Here is a 15,978-nt window from a genome sequence, read left to right on the forward strand (position 1 = left end):
TCATAATGGCCCATACCCAGGCCCCAGCCTTTCTGCACGAGAAATGCCCCGTGAGCTAACTGGATCTTTGAAAGTGGCACTCAACTAAGGGGCAACAGTAATATGGGCGCTTTGATGTTAAAATTTTGAATTTTATGCTATGCAAGCATGATGTAAGGGATCACATACACCAGCTACGTATCCTGTGAGGAGGATGGTCAGAATACATTATTTGGTAAAAAGGCAGGGTTGGGAACCGAGTCTATAATGTAATCCTACTACCTTTTAAAAAGTACACAGAGGGGCGCCTGGGTGGCTCAGGCGGTTACATGTCCAACTTCGGCTCAGGTCATGATCTCACAGGTTCATGAGTTCGAGCCCCGCATTGGGCTCTGTGCTGACAGTGCACAGCCTGCTTGGGATTCTCTCTCCCTTTCTCTCTGCCCCTTTTCCCACGGGCGCTCCCTCGATCTCAAAATAACTAAATAAAAATATCTTTTTTAAAAAGTGCACAGAAAAATAACCAAACACAGAAGGAAACACATCAGAAAATGAACAGTGGTTACCTCTAAGTGGAAATTTTTCATTTTGTCTGACTTTGTAAATGTTCTTCAGTGACTATTCCACAAAGGTCTTTTGGTCTGGTTTTTAAGTTACTGATTTCCTTCCTAGTCCAACACTTATTTGCCTGCTGGGGTAGCCACATTGTCTCTTGTACACACACACACATTCAGACGCGTACGCACACACATACAGCTTATGAATATGCTCTTAAGATGCTCGTCTGTGGTCTCTGGAAACCTCCATCTGTCCCCAGCTGCCGAGATGTCACATTCAGGCCAACCCTACCTTTGAAGATGAGGAACGCTGTCCTGGGAAGCTCATCAAACCAATGTTCCCTGTTTCTCTTTGCCTGGCCAGGAGACAGGGCCATGGAGAGAGGGTGTTAGGACCGGCAACCAGAACCCAGCCCTGGGGGACCAGGATGCCGCTTTCCTTCCCTGCTTCCCCAGCTAACTTGGGGAAGAACGAAAACACTCGGGGATCTAAATGACAACAAAGACAGCCAGTTTACTGAGCATTTAAATGGAACCATGCATGTGCCTTCCTTTTATATGATGCTGGAAATAACTGCAGGGATCATCGTTATCCCATTTCCCAGGTGGGACAAGGCTTGAAAAGGTTCCAACACTTGCCGGATGTCACACAGTAACTAATGCGGTCTACCTGAGATTCAGTGCTCTTAATCGGGAGGCTACAGGGCAAGTGTAAGGGCACACGGATGGCCAACTGTAGCCCTGCAGTTGGGGGGTGGGGAGGCAGGCCGAGAGCCGAGCTGCTCCAGTGGGAAGGAGTCGGGCCACCAGTGCGCCCAGCCCCCCCCCCCCCACCACGCCCAGCAATCAGCCCCGCTCCCTCTCTGGTCTTCTGTCTCGTACGAACACTCACCTTCCACTTCAAGGCAGCAACCTCGTAGATATCATAAAAGTCCTTCAGGCTGTTGTAAGCCACGTGGAAAAGTAAAAAAAAAAAAAAAAAAAAAAAAATTCAGAACCCACTGCCACTGAGTTTCAGGACTCCCTCGTCCACCCGTGGTCACCTTTAAAGGGGCAGGGACACCTGCGACCTTCAGCACCTCAGTGCCCCAGGGACCCTTACCTGCAGACAGCTGATTTCCTTCCTCTGGGTGCCATGCCCACTGAATCCGCTTGGTCTATACTGACTACTGATGGCTTTAGCCACTAGGATTCTTAGATAGCCAGGGACAGAGCCTCCTCTGGCGGAGGACTGAATGGAACAGCTGGGACTGCGTTCAGCCCAAACAGAGCTCAGCCGCTCGCGTTTCTACAGCTGGCCCGCTTCCTTCCCCGGGAAACAAGGGTTTGGATCATCAGCATTCTGGAAGACCAGGACTGCCCACACACATCTCAGGGCCAGTTCTGGAGGTTCTGCCAGGAACCGTGGTCAGAGGGCGTGTGTGTGTGTGTGTGTGTGTGTGTTTGTGTGTGTGTGTATGTGTGTGTGTGTGTGTGTGTGTGTGTGTGTGTGTATGCGTGCTCGCCTGGCTCTGTGGCTCCGCTCACATGGGATTACCCCACCTCACTCAGGACTCGAGAGTGAGTGGCAGAGCCGGACCATTTCACGAGACGATACACTCCTTTTTTGTCACGCCAGCTGGAACTGGGTTTGGGTTGGACTGCCGTTACTTGTGAAAAGAAACCGGATGAACGATGCCATCTACGTGTGTAAGAATCTCTGTGGAGAAAACTAGTCTCTAAGAAGCTTCTTTGCCCACCCACCTCCTGGGGCCCTTGCCCGCCCCAGCTCCCTCGTGTGAACACCTTGTCCAGACACCCCGCCCCACCTGGCGTCCACTCTTACCTGAGCAGAGATGTGTTGCTCTGATTCAGGGCCTTGAAAGTCAGATAGCGCTCCCTGGCACTCATCCGGGGCCTGTAGAAGCGCATCAGGCCTTCAAATTGCCTGTAGGAGATGCCGGCGGGCCTCTGCAGGGAGAGGACAGAGGGCCATGCGAACACGGGGAAATACAGAGCCCAGACTGCCCTTCCTTTGGGGTCAGCCACTCCGGACGCCCAGGACAACGAGGGATCCCAGGGCATCTGGCTTTTTCGTGTTTTCCCAGGGGCAGAACTCTTGGTTTCTAAAGCTGCCAGCCCGGCCGTGCTTAGGTGCTACTCTGGGCCAGCGAGAGAGAACAGGGACTGGTCCCCTCCCCGGCCCCACCCCCACTCCTCCGTACCCGTTGGCTGATGAGCAGGCGGTAGGCATGCTGGATGGCGGTTCGCTTATGCAGCAGCAGAGACTTGAACTTGCGTTTCTCAATGTCATTGAAGGTGTCGAACACCACGGCCAGAAGCTGTGAGGGAAGAACACAGGACCTGGCTCCCCTGCGTGGCGGGGCCTGAAGGAGTCGGGGAGTTCGTCCTCTGCCTCCAGAGGGTGCTCTCCCAGCCACCCCAGAAGGGGGGCTTGAGAGGACCCTCCCACCTGCCCCTCGGGGATACGGGAAGTTAGTCTCCAGGCGTCTGCAGAGGAAGCCACCCGCGGCCACTTGTAAGTCTCCTCTCTTGGGATGCGTGAAGACGTCATTGTATTTCCCCTGGTCGCCTCTCTCCACCTAAGCCCACGCCTGGCTGGGCAGTGTTCTAAGGGAAAACAGCTAGAGAAGCGCCCTGGATTCTATACCCAGCCTGATGGCCGCCCCATGGTCCGCCCCAACCTCGGAGCAAGAAGGAGCATCACGGCACAGGACGGTCCTCCCTCGCCCCCTTGCTCCCTCCCAGTCCCGGTGAGTCACAGCTTCGTGCACAGCCCCAGAAATCCAGCCAGTGAGGTGGCCTGCCCTCCAGGGCACAACAGTGCCGGGCTGCCCAATTCCAGGGCTGGAATGTTTACGACACAGTCTGTGTCGGGAGGGCGGGATCAGATCTGAAAGAAAGCTTTTTTGGAAACGCTTTCTTTTTCTCTCGAAAATATCTTGAGGGACACTCCCTGGTCTTTTCCATCCCTTCAAATTGGTCCCCCATTTTTTCCTCCTTTAGATCGAGGGAGGGGCAGCAAACTTTTCCTGGAGAGGGACATATAGCAAATGTTCTAGGCTCTGAAAGCCAGATGGTGTCTGTTGAAAGTACTCAACCCTGTAGCCGTGGCATGAAATCAGCCGCAGATGATGCGCAAACAAATGGACGTGGCTGTGTGCCAATAAAACTTTATTTATAGAAATCGGTGGTGGGCTGGCTTTGGCCAGCAGGCTGCAGTTTGCTGACCTGTGCCCTAGATTCTCACAGCTCGAAATATATTACAAATGAAAACGAGTCAGTTACACAGAATATCTTTTTATGATTCTAAACCGACAACAGGATATAAGAACTATACCACATACAAAGATAGATAGGGTTTCAAGTTTTTAGGAGACTTCCTAAGTCTGCCCCAGGGGAGGCGCTCTCCATTTCTACCCTGGGCCGGCGGAGGAATGCTCTTCAGAAGTATACAAAGAAACACAAGCTTTGATAAAAGCCTCTGCCGACAGTCTGGCATTGACGTGTGGTCTCGACACGGACCTAATGGCCTCATCCTAGGGGCCATCTGCTGATGGGAAGAGGCTTTCTGGTGGCCAGCTGGGCCTCCGCAAACACCTCCAAAGTTCCCAGGGTGCGCGGGGACTTGACGTTCTCCTTAGCAGAATGCGTCCTGGATTGCTTTGCTAACGGTTCCCGATCAATGGGGTGGAAACAGACACGTGGGTGCAGTTAAGAGGGAGCGGTTAAGGGCAGATCTCTGGGATCAGACCAGCTCACCTGGCCACCCCGAGCTGTGCAGCTGTGAGCAAGTTGCTTTGTCAGTCTGGCCCTCAGTTTCCTCAGTTACAAGCTGAGGATCATAACAGAACCTCCAGAATTTTTGTGGAAAATCATTTAATCCTCACGTACGGAGCACTCTGCCCGGTGCCTGGCAAAGGCTTCGTTGGTGCCAGCTTTTAGAGTTGTTGTGACACACATTTGCTGGAGAACGAACGGCCCCAGGGCACCCTGACCTAACGGGCTAGCTCCAGGGCTAAGAGCCGCGGCAGTATCATCCCAGGGGTACCCACCGGGAACCAGCTGAACTCAAGTCCCGCCAGGGCATCTGCCACCACACCACGCTTGACCACAGCCTGGGACCCCATCCCGGACGGAGGCCGACAGCGGGCCGGATTTCTCCATTCCCACGGTGCCCGGCGCTGTGCCGGCTGGAACGGCTGCTCCGGTGGCACCACGCACGCTCACTCACCAGGTTCATGATGAAGTACAGCTCGATGGAGAGGTAGACGATGAAGAAGACACAGGACCAGGGGTTCCGGGAGTAGGAGGGCATCATCACATCTGGGAAACTGGATTTGCAGAGCATCACCGCAGGGCCCCGCGGCTGCCTTCTCCCTTTCTCCATCCTCACGGAGGACATCTCTCCTTTCTGCCTTGCCAGCCCCACCCCCACCTGCCCCTCCTCTCGTCCACGTCCACGAGCTTTGAGCTCCTTGGGCCACCCCCATCCCTCACAGTGTCCCGAGCACCTGTCTGCCCTCAGGTGTGGGATATTCTTGCTGAAAAGAGAAGACCCTGGGGCACCAGCAGAGGGCCCAAGCCAACGCAGAGCCAGACTCACTTGGCTGTGGTCAGAAGGACAAAGAGACTGACGATGCTGTTCTCCAGGGTGCTGAAGTACTGGAAGGAAAGAAGGCAGGCTGTGATGGGCCACCTGGAGTGCCCGCCCTTCCCTTCCCCTCCCCTCGCCATCCACTCTCCCTCCTCCCAAGGAGTCCTAACGGATGGCAGGGGGGGTGAGCGAATGCGGAGTCCAGCCGCCTCCAGCCTTCTCGAACTCTGCGCTTCTGGCAGAAGCAGACAACCGGTGGGACTGTTTTCCTAGAGAATCACATGTCTGCGCCATCCGTCTGGCGCCCCTCCACTGTCCCTTCACCAAATCTGTTCCAGATCTGATCCTGGAAGCCTGCCTCTCAAGGCAAGGAAAGGGGATTCCCTTTCAGTGCTTAAGGAAGGGACCAGCTCAAGTGTCGTCCCTCAAGGAGCCGTAAGCCGTGCTGAGAAACCTTCCTCATGTGGCCGGGGCGTCAGGCCGGCCCCCTGGTCTGCGGGGATAGGCCCCAAATAGAAGAAGAAACAGGATAAACATGGTGACTACTTACGGGGTCCGAAGGATTAGAGGAGAACAAGTAGAAACCTACACGGGGGCAGAAAACACACAGATAAAAAGGGTTAGAGCAGAGGTCCCAAACCAGACATCAAAGGACTGCACAAATAAATGTAAACGAGTGCTGGGGGCAGAGGGAAAGCATCAGGGAGTGGTGGGGACAGCAGCACTCTGGAGAACACGCGCTCTGTCCAAAGGAGCAGGTGTGATACGTGGCCCAAGAATCAAGTCTGCTGTTTAAAGAGGCTGGATGGGGGCGCCTGGGTGGCTCAGTCGGTTGAGCGTCTGACTTTGGCTCAGGTCACGATCTCACGGCTTGTGAGTTTGAGCCCCGCGTCGGGCTCTGGGCTGACAGCTCGGAGCCTGGGGCCTGCTCTGGATTCTGTGTCTCCCTCTCTCTGCCCCTCCCCTGCTTGCACTCTGTCTCTCTCTCCCTCAAGATAAATAAACATTAAAAAAAATTTTTTTTAATAAATAAATAACCTTAAAAAAAAAAAAGACTGGACGTCCAGCATGCTGAGTAGTTAACACTCTGTTGTATATTTGAAAGTTGCTCAGGGAGGTCTTGAAAGTTCTCATCGGAAGAGAAAAAAAATTTGCAACTGTGTGTGGTGACAGGCGGTAACTAGATTTACTGTGGTGGTCCTTTCACAATAGACACAAATATTAAGTCGTTCTGTTGTGCGCCTACAACAAATACGATGTTGTATGTCACTTACACCTCCGTTTTTTAAATTAAAAAACCCATTTTTTTCAAGGCTAGAAATCTGTATTTTCATGTAATAAATCTAATTTTCAAATGTCGGCTCAACATTTTCAGACCAAATGAAACTCATCCACAGGCTGGACAACTCCAAGTGACAATTCCAAAGAGATTCCCTTGATATAGCCCAGGGTCCTGGGGTGCGAACACCCTCGGTTTCCTCCCTCCTGGAATGGGCTATTGCCCTGAGTCCTTGAAATCCCGAGTGGGAAAAGGGAAAAAGTTCTGCCCTCAAGGTAATTAGCCCCCTTGGAGCACAAAGGAAGTTCTACAGAGAGTGGGGTGGTCGGGTGGAGGGTCGGAGGCAAAAAGGGAGCCAGTGGCCGATGTGTGAGCGTTCACTACAGTGTGACGTGTAATGGTGAAAACGCCCAACAACGGAAGAAACCGCCAAAGAACAACTTGCAGGAGGGCCCCCCCCACCCCGCACACATCATGTAACCATTTCTATAAAATGTTTATTTGTTTAAAATTTTTTTTAATGTTCATTCATTTTGAGAGACGGCGGGTGGGGGGGGGGTGGGGGGGAGAGGGGGAGTCGGGGAGGGGCACATAGAGAGGGAGACACAGAATCGGAAGTGGGCTCCAGGCCCCGAGCGGTCGGCCCAGAGCCCGACGCGGGGCTCAAACTCACGGACCGCGAGATCACGACCTGCGCCGAAGTCGGCTGCCCAACCGGCTGAGCCGTCCAGGCGCCCCATAACATGTTTTGATATGCACAGCAATACCACTTACTTGCTGTTTCAGGAAATATAAAGTATAGCTAGAAAGATACGCGTGGCAGTGGTAGGCTTAGGTCGGGGGGGTACCTCTGAGGGGAAGGGACCGGGGGTCATGAAAAGATACAGAGGGGCTTTGCATTTTACTCCTAAGACTTCATTTCCTAAGCCGAAGGCCGTGCGTGTTGCACACGTGTAAAAGCTTCCTGCACTTCTCCGACTGTCAGAGTGAGTTCATCTTCAACCACGAATTTGATCTGGGGGCGGGGGGGGGGGGGGCGTCAGGGCCCCGGGGCGCGGGGAACTCACCAAGGATGGCGAAGATAAGCATGAAGAGGAGCAGCAACAGGAGAATGTCCATGAAGGGCGGCAGAGATTGGAAGATCTGTCGCAGGTTGCTGGGGAGACAGCAGGGCCGGAGGGGTGAGGCGGGGAGGGGGCGTGGGGCCCAAGTGGGGGGCTGTTTGGGACTCCACGGGCGAGGCGGGGGCCGGGGCTCCCGACTCACACCACACTAAGGCCCGCGGCACCCTGGTTTGTGACGTCACGCTCGGCGTTTTCCCAGGGAACTTCCGCCCGGGGGCGACGGGGAAAAACCGGGCCAGGTACGCCACACACAGCCCCTTCCTCCTGCTTGCGGAGCCCAAGCAGGCAAGGGCCCTGGTGAGTAGCGGGGGAACAGCAGAAGGCCAAGCGCATGGCCTTGGGCACCGAGCTTCCAGGAGCAGGACGCGCAAAGACATTTCAGGGCCACCTAGTCCTGGGACACTCGTTTCCAGCTTTGGAAACAAGCACGGGCCCGAAGAATGAACTGCCCAGCCTGCTCTCTCTCAGCATCCCAGCCAAGAGACTTTCCAGATGGAGTCTGCAGCACTAAGCTCAACTCCAGGCTAGTGGGCAGGTTGGAGTCCAGCCCCCGGGCTCGGGGAGGGGGTCAGCCTGCTGAGTCACTCAGACTTTGTGCAGTTGCCTGCTTTGAGAGGTCACTGCCTCTGTGTTTGGGAAAATAATGCGTCCGAGAGAGGAGCCAGCCCCAGGAGGCTGCAAATAAGACGGGAAAGAGCCCCGGACCCGGAGCCAGGAAACCGAAACCCGAGTGGAGGACCGCCTTCTGCCCCGTGCGGGTCCACTTCGAAGGAAGTGAGCGGGCGTGTGTTCTCCCAGCGTGCAGAACTGATCCCATCACTACTTGACTCGCTGGGTCCTACTCCACAGGCCCAGAGGTCCGGGCCAGGCCAGGATAGCGACCGTCTCGTCCCCCGGGCCTTACCGCCGGACGCCGCCGCAGTACCGACAGTCCACGAGGAAAATGCAGCGCAGAGCCCGGGTCACACGCACGTGGGATGTCTGCCGTACCAGCACCACGATGGCCTCGATGAACTGCACCACCAGCACGGAGGTCTGGGGGTGGACGGGCACAGAGCTCCATCAGCTCCTTCCCCAGCCCCCACCTGCACACCACGAACAGAGGGCTGGCAAGATCCTGCCCACTCTGGCCTCGAGAGGCCCTTCCCTTCTCTCCAGCTCTCTCTCAGCGCCACCCCCCCCAGCCCCCCGACATCGAGCAGCCCCTGGACACAAGCCCTCTGGCTGCTGGCACAGATGTATGGCCCCGGGGGGAATGAAGCCCTGCTCCCAGCAGCTCATCGGCCACTCTGCCTGGCCACATCTGCCCACCCTCTGCCTTCAACCCTCCCCATTCCCACCGGGAAGGCCCCTGACGTCTGCAGGGCATCCTGATGTGCCATTCCTTGGGCACGTTCTCCTGGACAAGCGTGCATGCTTTTTACATGGCAAAGCGCACTCTGACTCATGCCTACTCGCTGCCCGGAAGAGAGGTGTAGGTTACTGGTTACTGATCCGCGTGGGCTTGGGGGCCAGACAGACCCGGGTTTGAACCCCAAGCCTTTGGGATTTAGGTCCCATTCTCGTCTGGCCGGCAGGGTATAAACTAGGAAGAGTAACACATCTCCCGCAAAGGCTGTTGCGCCAATGCCGGGCACACGCTAGGTGCCAAATCACAGTGGCTCCCGTCAGCATCACCCCGACATCCGGGGCGAGGCTCTGCAAGGCTTGGCAAGGACAGGGCCCCAGGGCTGCAGTGCCGAGTGCAGGGCTCGGCCCACGGGGGATTTGGAATTGAACTGAAGATACAGGCCGGAAGCTGACGTGGGAGAAAACGCCGTTCGGACACGGACACATCACCTTGACCATGGTCCGTCTGTGTCGGATGAAGGTGTGGAGGCCCAGCCACCGCAACTTCATGCAGAGCTCAAAGACAACCACCATCAGGGCGAACAGCTCCAGGGTCGCGTGGACCTGCAACCAGAGGGCAAGAGGAGGTGTAGCCCCACCAGCCCCCTGGCCTCCCGGCGGTCACACCCGGCCACCTTTTCCCCTGAGGTTGCGGACGGTGGGCGGGACCGCAGCCAGGTGCACTGCTCCCCTGGAACCAAGGTGTGGCCCACAGCCCTCCATGAGCCAGTCAGATGGCGCCCCCCCCCACCCCACCCTGGAAGGTACCAGTAAGCCCAACCACAGAGAGCATTCACTCCAGCGGGGATCCCATGCAAGACTGGCAATCCAACGCTGCTCCCGAGGCCTCTATGATACCCGCCGCACACACCCGGGCCTCTCTGTTCTAAATCCACCGGGGGCATCTGCTCTGTTCCCTTCCGGGCTGGCCAAGCGGACACTCACGTAAATGCCGAGCCGGAGCGCGGGGACGGCGGGGGCCTCACACAGGGAGAGCAGCAGCAGGAGCAGGGCCGTGGACAGCTCCATCAGGTAGAAAAGGTGGTTGTGTGCGAAGAGGTAGGCCGCCAGCGCTTTGGCGTTCTTGGGGTGGGTGAAGAACTTGTCATTATTCTCGCCTTCCTGAAGGAACGAGAGCAGTGTGGGCAAACGGGCCTCGAGGAGACACAGCACCAAAGAGGTGCCAGGGGCTGGGGGAGAAGGAGGGCCCTTGGCGAACGAGCGAAGTGTCGAGCCCGGGATGGAAGCCGATGGGAGACCAAAAGTATTGTCTTCACCAAACTGCACCCCGGTCGGGTCCCTCAAGAGACCGGCTTCTTCCTCAGGACCGCCTGGAAGAATCAAAGAATAAAGAGTCCCCGAGAGAACGAGAACAGAGGCAGCACGTGTGAGCCCCTTAGTGGCCAAATTCCGGCTCTCAGAAGCGCCCGTGGGTTGTAAAGGGCCGGGGCGGGGGGGGGGGGGCAAGCAAATACAGCTGAGTCCTGGCTTCCCTGCTCCTCCCTGGACGATGCGGAGAATGTTTCTTCCCCTTCTTCAACTACCAGTGGGCTATAACACGCGTCCTTACTCACAGGGCTCCTGTAGGGCACTTAGGATGTCTGGCATACAATAGGCTCCCTGTTGATATTACCTGTTATTATGATTATAAATGATACTAACATTGAGAAAAAAAAGGAGCCTGAGACTACCTATATATATATACATATAGTAAGTATAGTGCTGAGTTGAGAGCACCTGCCTCTTTCACTTCTTGACTCATCTCATTTCCTAACTCCTCCACAATGACAGGCCTTGCCCTCACTCCTGAGCTCCGACAGTAATGGGACGGGGGCTGACCTTGACCAAGGTGCCCACCCGGCCAGGCACCAGGCTCAGCCCCTTACCTGAGCCCTGGACACTCCTTTACTCCTGACCACATCCCTCTCTGGCAGGGGCTTTCATTGTCCCATTTGACAGATGAGAAAATCGCGGCACAGAAGCTTCAGTGGCCCCTGAGCTCACAGAGCCTCACAATCACCAGATTGTGATGAGCCTCCTGCTGATGGCAGGGCCCTGGGAACGGTCCACTTGTGACAAGCAGATGACACCCTAGGGCCAGTGCTGACCCTCCCTGTTAGGGTCAGCCTTCTGGTGGCTGCGGGGAGGAGTCTTCGCTGCCCCCCTGTAATTGGTGGGCACAGCGATAAGGGTCACCCCACCCCATCAGCTCTCCCCCATCAGCACCCCATCCAGCAGCCAAAGCCGGTAATGTTCCACACGCGTCGTCTTTAGTGCTTCTGAACTAGGGGCAACGCTGCCCCGCCCCCTGCTTCCTCCACCCCATCCCGGCCTGGAGACGTTTGTTCATCACACCTGGGGGTGCTGCTGGCAACCAGCGTGCAAATTCCAAGGATGCCACTAAACATCCTAAGATGCACAGGAGAGGCCCCCGTGCCGAAGAGTTACCCAGCCCCAAACATCAGGAGTGCTGAGTTGAGGGCACCTGCCTCTTTCACTTCCAGAACGAACACTCAGCATAGACTCTTCCCACTGGAAGGACTCTTCACTTCCTGGAGGGGAAAGTCGTGGAGCAGAAAGGGACACCCAGGCCCCCTGACCCACAGCCCTTCTGGAAGCTCTCCAGCTGTCTTGGAATGAGGTCAGACCTTCAACTATTCCAACTATTCGGCTCCTCTGGGACGAGACCACCCTCTCCGTCCTCACAACCCTTAGTCCGGGGAGGTGAAACTAACACACCACAGTGATTCCTGCGGAAGAGGCAGCCAGGCTGGAGGAAGAGCGGCTCTGGGCCCGGAGGGGCACGCTGTGCGTGGAAAGCACGGAAAGCACTCTGGCCTGGTGGGCTTCCGTGCCACCCCGAGGCCGCTTCAGCTCACCAAGCCTGTGTCAGGACAGCAGGAAAGGCCGGGGATGCGGTCCAGTGCTCACCCAGCACGATGCCTGGCACACGCAGGAGGTGTTTAATGGATGTTTGGGAGGATGATCCACGCCTGTAAGAGATCACCTCTCCAGACCCCAGCCCGTCCTGGGACTTCCCAGTAGCTGGGAGGCGGGAAGCTCTGACCTCGGCTGTGGTTTGCAGGGTGGCTTTGAACGAGTCACTTCCCTGAAGCCAGAGACATCACTAGCTTCAATACCAAAAAATAAAGACAAACCACAGACTCAACAGGGGCAGGCCAGACAAAGGGAACAAACATCCCAGCAGGCAGACAGAGGGCAAGCCGGCAAGCCTCACTCGTAGCCCAGTGATCTGTGCAGGGCTGTGGTTTTTACCACCACCGCCATGGCCGGGGAGCGGGGGGGGGGGGGGGGCCACACCGGGTGGCCCGGGAAGCTTCTGGTTCGAATTACTAAAAAATGCAATTCTTGGGTAACATCTTCCAATAAGTAGCCAGGTCTGGCTAGAGGGAACCACCAACAAGGGGGGGTGGGGGGGGTGCTCAGGCTTTACCTCCAGGACTTGGAATTGCCAGGAGAGCAGATGAGGTCTCCACCAACAAGGATGGAGGAAAATACTACTCACATCACTGGATTCTGACCCAAACCCCAAGGAGAACACTGGCCTTATTTCCTCACTGCGAGGTGCCAGGACCACAGAGCACCCGGCTCCCGAGGGTGAGTTAACAGGTAAAATTTGGGAAGAGAGGAAACCACAGGCCCCAGGTATCTTCAGAGGAGCAAGGGGCCAACTATCCGAGCGTACCCACAGCCTGGTTCAGGGGCCATGCCGCAGCTCAGCAGCAAAGCAGGAAAAAAAGACCATCTGACAACAGCTAAACCCACCCCACGTGAAACAGCCATGAACTACCGTTCAGAGGCGTCTGAGTTCTGCTTGGATTTTTATTAAAAAAAAAAAAAAAATGATGCGTTGTTGGTAAACATAATTCAAATAATACACGGGATTACAAGGCAGTAAAAATTCCGTCAGCCAAAGATAATCACCTTTACGAGTTGGATGAACAACTTTCTAGATGGGAATGGGGATCTACGCACATGTGCGTGAGCACACAGGTGTATGCTGCTAGATACGTATATGAACCCGTGTGTGTGTGTGTGTGTGTGTGTGTGTGTGTGCGCGCGCGCGCGCGTCTGGATGCATAAACGTTATGTAAAAATTATCATACTATACTTGCAGTTCTGTGGCCTCTTTTTCCACAACGGGAGCCCGTTTTCAAGTGGATACACGTGGCCGGGTAAAGAAATAAAGCAACAATGTATAGAAGAGAAGCACTGTTTGAGGTGAGCTGGACGCGGTTTACATCCACGCTCTGTAACTTATTAGCTGGGTGGCCTTGGGCTCCGTTAGCCCCTCTGAGTGTCGTTTGCTTGTCAGTGAACGGGAGATGATCAGACCACCTTGGAGGGTTGTAAGACTGACCAGCAGGTGCCCACTTAAAGGCAGATATTTTCACTACTGACGTTCTCACCTGCTTAAGGAGTGAAGGAATTACCAGACTTCTCAAGTCCCCCAAGCCATCCTAACACTGTGTTTTGATCCATCCTGTGCTTAGATAGCGTCTATTCAACCTTAGAGTGACAGTGCACAGAGTGACCCTGCGGCACCCTTCCAGATCACCGACAGGCACGCCCGAGCTTGCCAAAATGTCCCGGAAGCATTTCTATTGTTTTCACCTGAACCAAAATGTATCTGGTGAGGAACACAACTTATGTGATGCTGCATAAAACAAGAGAAGCATAAAGGGAGCTGAGCAACTATGAAATGACTATCCGAATTTAATGAAATCTTTAAAACGCACACACACACGCACACGCACACACACGTGCATACTTGCAATGTGAGAGCTGCTTCAAAGAAAAAAGATTAGGGAAAATTATTATTCAAATGAATTTAAGAAAAATTCCACTTCCCCATCTACACTCTTACTCAGCGCACACAGGAAACTGACACTTTACGGTGACAAGAATGGCAAGATTATAGTGACTAATGCTACGGACGGTGAGACAGGCAGTTAAGAGGCAGTCTCCCCTTTGGAGAATATTTGATAACTGTACATCAAGGGCCCTAAAAATGTTGCTTCCTTCCATCTGGTAAATTCCACTTCTTAGAGGCTTTCCTAATAAAATAATCCTGGATCTTAAAGAGAGAAAGAGAGAGAGAAATAGCTCGATGCATGGATTGTCCTCGGATTATAATTTATAATAGGGAAATGCATAATATATAATAAGGGAAGTATAAAAGATGGGAAAATATCCAGCCTTTTCAGGACAGTTTACATAAATTAGGATCCATTTATCAGATATAAAGTCGTTAAAATTTGTTTCTAGGAATTTTAATAAACATAAGAAAAAAGCTTCTGTCACACACTATAAAAAAAGCAGATTATACAACTGTACATATCACGTGACTTTAAAATTACTTTACAAAACACAGAAAACCCCTGTATTATTCTTTTTTAATAAAAATTTTTTAAGTTTATTTATTTTGAAAGAGAGAGACAGCATGAGTGGAATGGGGCAGAGAGAGAGAAGGACAGAGAATCCCAAGCAGGCTCCATGCTGTCAGCACAGAGCCCGACACAGGGCTCGAACTCACAAAACGTGAGATCATGACCTGGGCCAAAATCCAGAGTCGGACGCTTAACCGACCGAGGCACCCAGGCACCCCTTATTCCTAAATAATGTTGACAGTGACTCAGGTGAATGTTTTTGCCACATCCCCTTTGTACCTAAACTTACTGCAGTGGGCATGTATTACTTCTATAAAGAAAGTATTGTTTTTATTGAAAAAAAGAGGGGAAAAAAAAAAAAAAAAAAACAAGAACCAAGAAAGAAATAGCAAATGTGAAAGCAACAGCAAATTAGGCAGGAAAGGAATAAAGATCTATCTCTAAGTTCCCATACCAGGCCGACCAACCCCTGCTACAGTATTATGTTATTTCAAGAACTCCCCCTCGAGAACTGACCGTCAGTGCCTGAGAATGGGGAGCGAGGCAGGGAAGGCCAAGCGGACAGACTCAGGGAACCTTGGGGACAGGCAGGGCCAATACTGGGAGTCACAGGAAAGCCCACGCACATTGCCCTCCCTGTCTGGGCACGATCGGGTTGGCTCTCCTCACTGAAAGTTGAGACAGGAGCAGGGACAGGGACCGGAGCCAGAACTGAATTTCTGGGCACGTAGCAGAGGCCCGGGTACCCTGCTCGACCAACAGGCACCGAGAACAGATCCTGATCGGAGACGCTCACCTGGAGGTAGATTGCTGCCTCTTGATAGTTGATCTCCCAGTTGTGTCCGGTGGGGCTCGATGGGGGACTCTCACCCCCTGAGCCTAGACTGGGGGCCCGGGAGTCGTGGACGGCATAGCTGCCTCCATCTGCGTGGGAAGAAGACAGTGATTCACTCACGACCCAGGCTCAAAAGGATAAAGACACCACTCACCAGAAGAAAAGGCTCGTACGCTCACACGTATATCCCATTATCTACAAGTCAACGCTGGATCCCGTGTGATAATAGCAAGAATTAGCATGGCTAGTTAGAAATGTTTTTCATTCTCTTGTTAAATGAAAAAGGCAAGTGCAAACGAGCACATATAGTATGCTATCTTTTGTGTAAAGAAGGGAGGAAACAAGAAAACATACAGATACCTCTCTTTACAAAATAAAGAAAACAGGAAGGATAAATTAGGACTCACTGAAATCAGTGACTTACAAGGGGAGTGGGGAACAGCGTAGAAGTGGTCGCTCCCTTTGCGTGAGTGATCTTTTTGTACACTTTTGACTTTTGGAAGCATGTTAACATTCCACTTCGTTAAAAAATAAAAATAATCGGATTTGTTCCCCGGCACCGGGTCCTCTGTTGCTTTTCCCCGCTGACACCCATGCCCTCTTTGCTTCCAGTAACACTGATCCCCACCTGCCTTTGGAGAACATCCTCTCCCTACTTTCCACCCATTCTTTGTATCTGGCCGACTCCACCCCCGGCTCTCGGGCAGACGACATAAAAAGCGCCTCATCTCCCTGGCCAGGGACTGGTACAGGCTGTCCCAGGCCCAGCCAGTGAGGGCTGAACTTGGGATCTTTTCCTGGACCACT

The 15,978-nt window shown here is 53.9% G+C and overlaps 1 protein-coding gene across 3 annotated transcripts in view; it reads right to left on the reverse strand.

Annotated features, from left to right (window-relative positions):
• TPCN1 (two pore segment channel 1) overlaps positions 1–15,978 on the reverse strand; it is a 62,377-nt gene that overhangs the window by 15,907 nt on the left and 30,492 nt on the right. For all 3 annotated transcript variants that reach the window (XM_030335692.1, XM_030335691.1, XM_030335690.1), the window contains 12 exons: positions 15,133–15,260; positions 9,871–10,047; positions 9,376–9,489; positions 8,441–8,571; positions 7,480–7,568; positions 5,684–5,718; positions 5,143–5,201; positions 4,771–4,870; positions 2,741–2,857; positions 2,362–2,486; positions 1,429–1,477; positions 829–892 (listed from right to left, as the gene is read on the reverse strand). In XM_030335692.1, the coding sequence (XP_030191552.1) occupies positions 829–892; positions 1,429–1,477; positions 2,362–2,486; positions 2,741–2,857; positions 4,771–4,870; positions 5,143–5,201; positions 5,684–5,718; positions 7,480–7,568; positions 8,441–8,571; positions 9,376–9,489; positions 9,871–10,047; positions 15,133–15,260 (1,188 nt within the window). The remainder of the gene's footprint in view (positions 1–828; positions 893–1,428; positions 1,478–2,361; positions 2,487–2,740; positions 2,858–4,770; positions 4,871–5,142; positions 5,202–5,683; positions 5,719–7,479; positions 7,569–8,440; positions 8,572–9,375; positions 9,490–9,870; positions 10,048–15,132; positions 15,261–15,978) is intronic.

Source organism: Lynx canadensis, chromosome D3 (assembly GCF_007474595.2).
Source record: "Lynx canadensis isolate LIC74 chromosome D3, mLynCan4.pri.v2, whole genome shotgun sequence".
Taxonomy (NCBI): Eukaryota; Metazoa; Chordata; class Mammalia; order Carnivora; family Felidae; genus Lynx; species Lynx canadensis.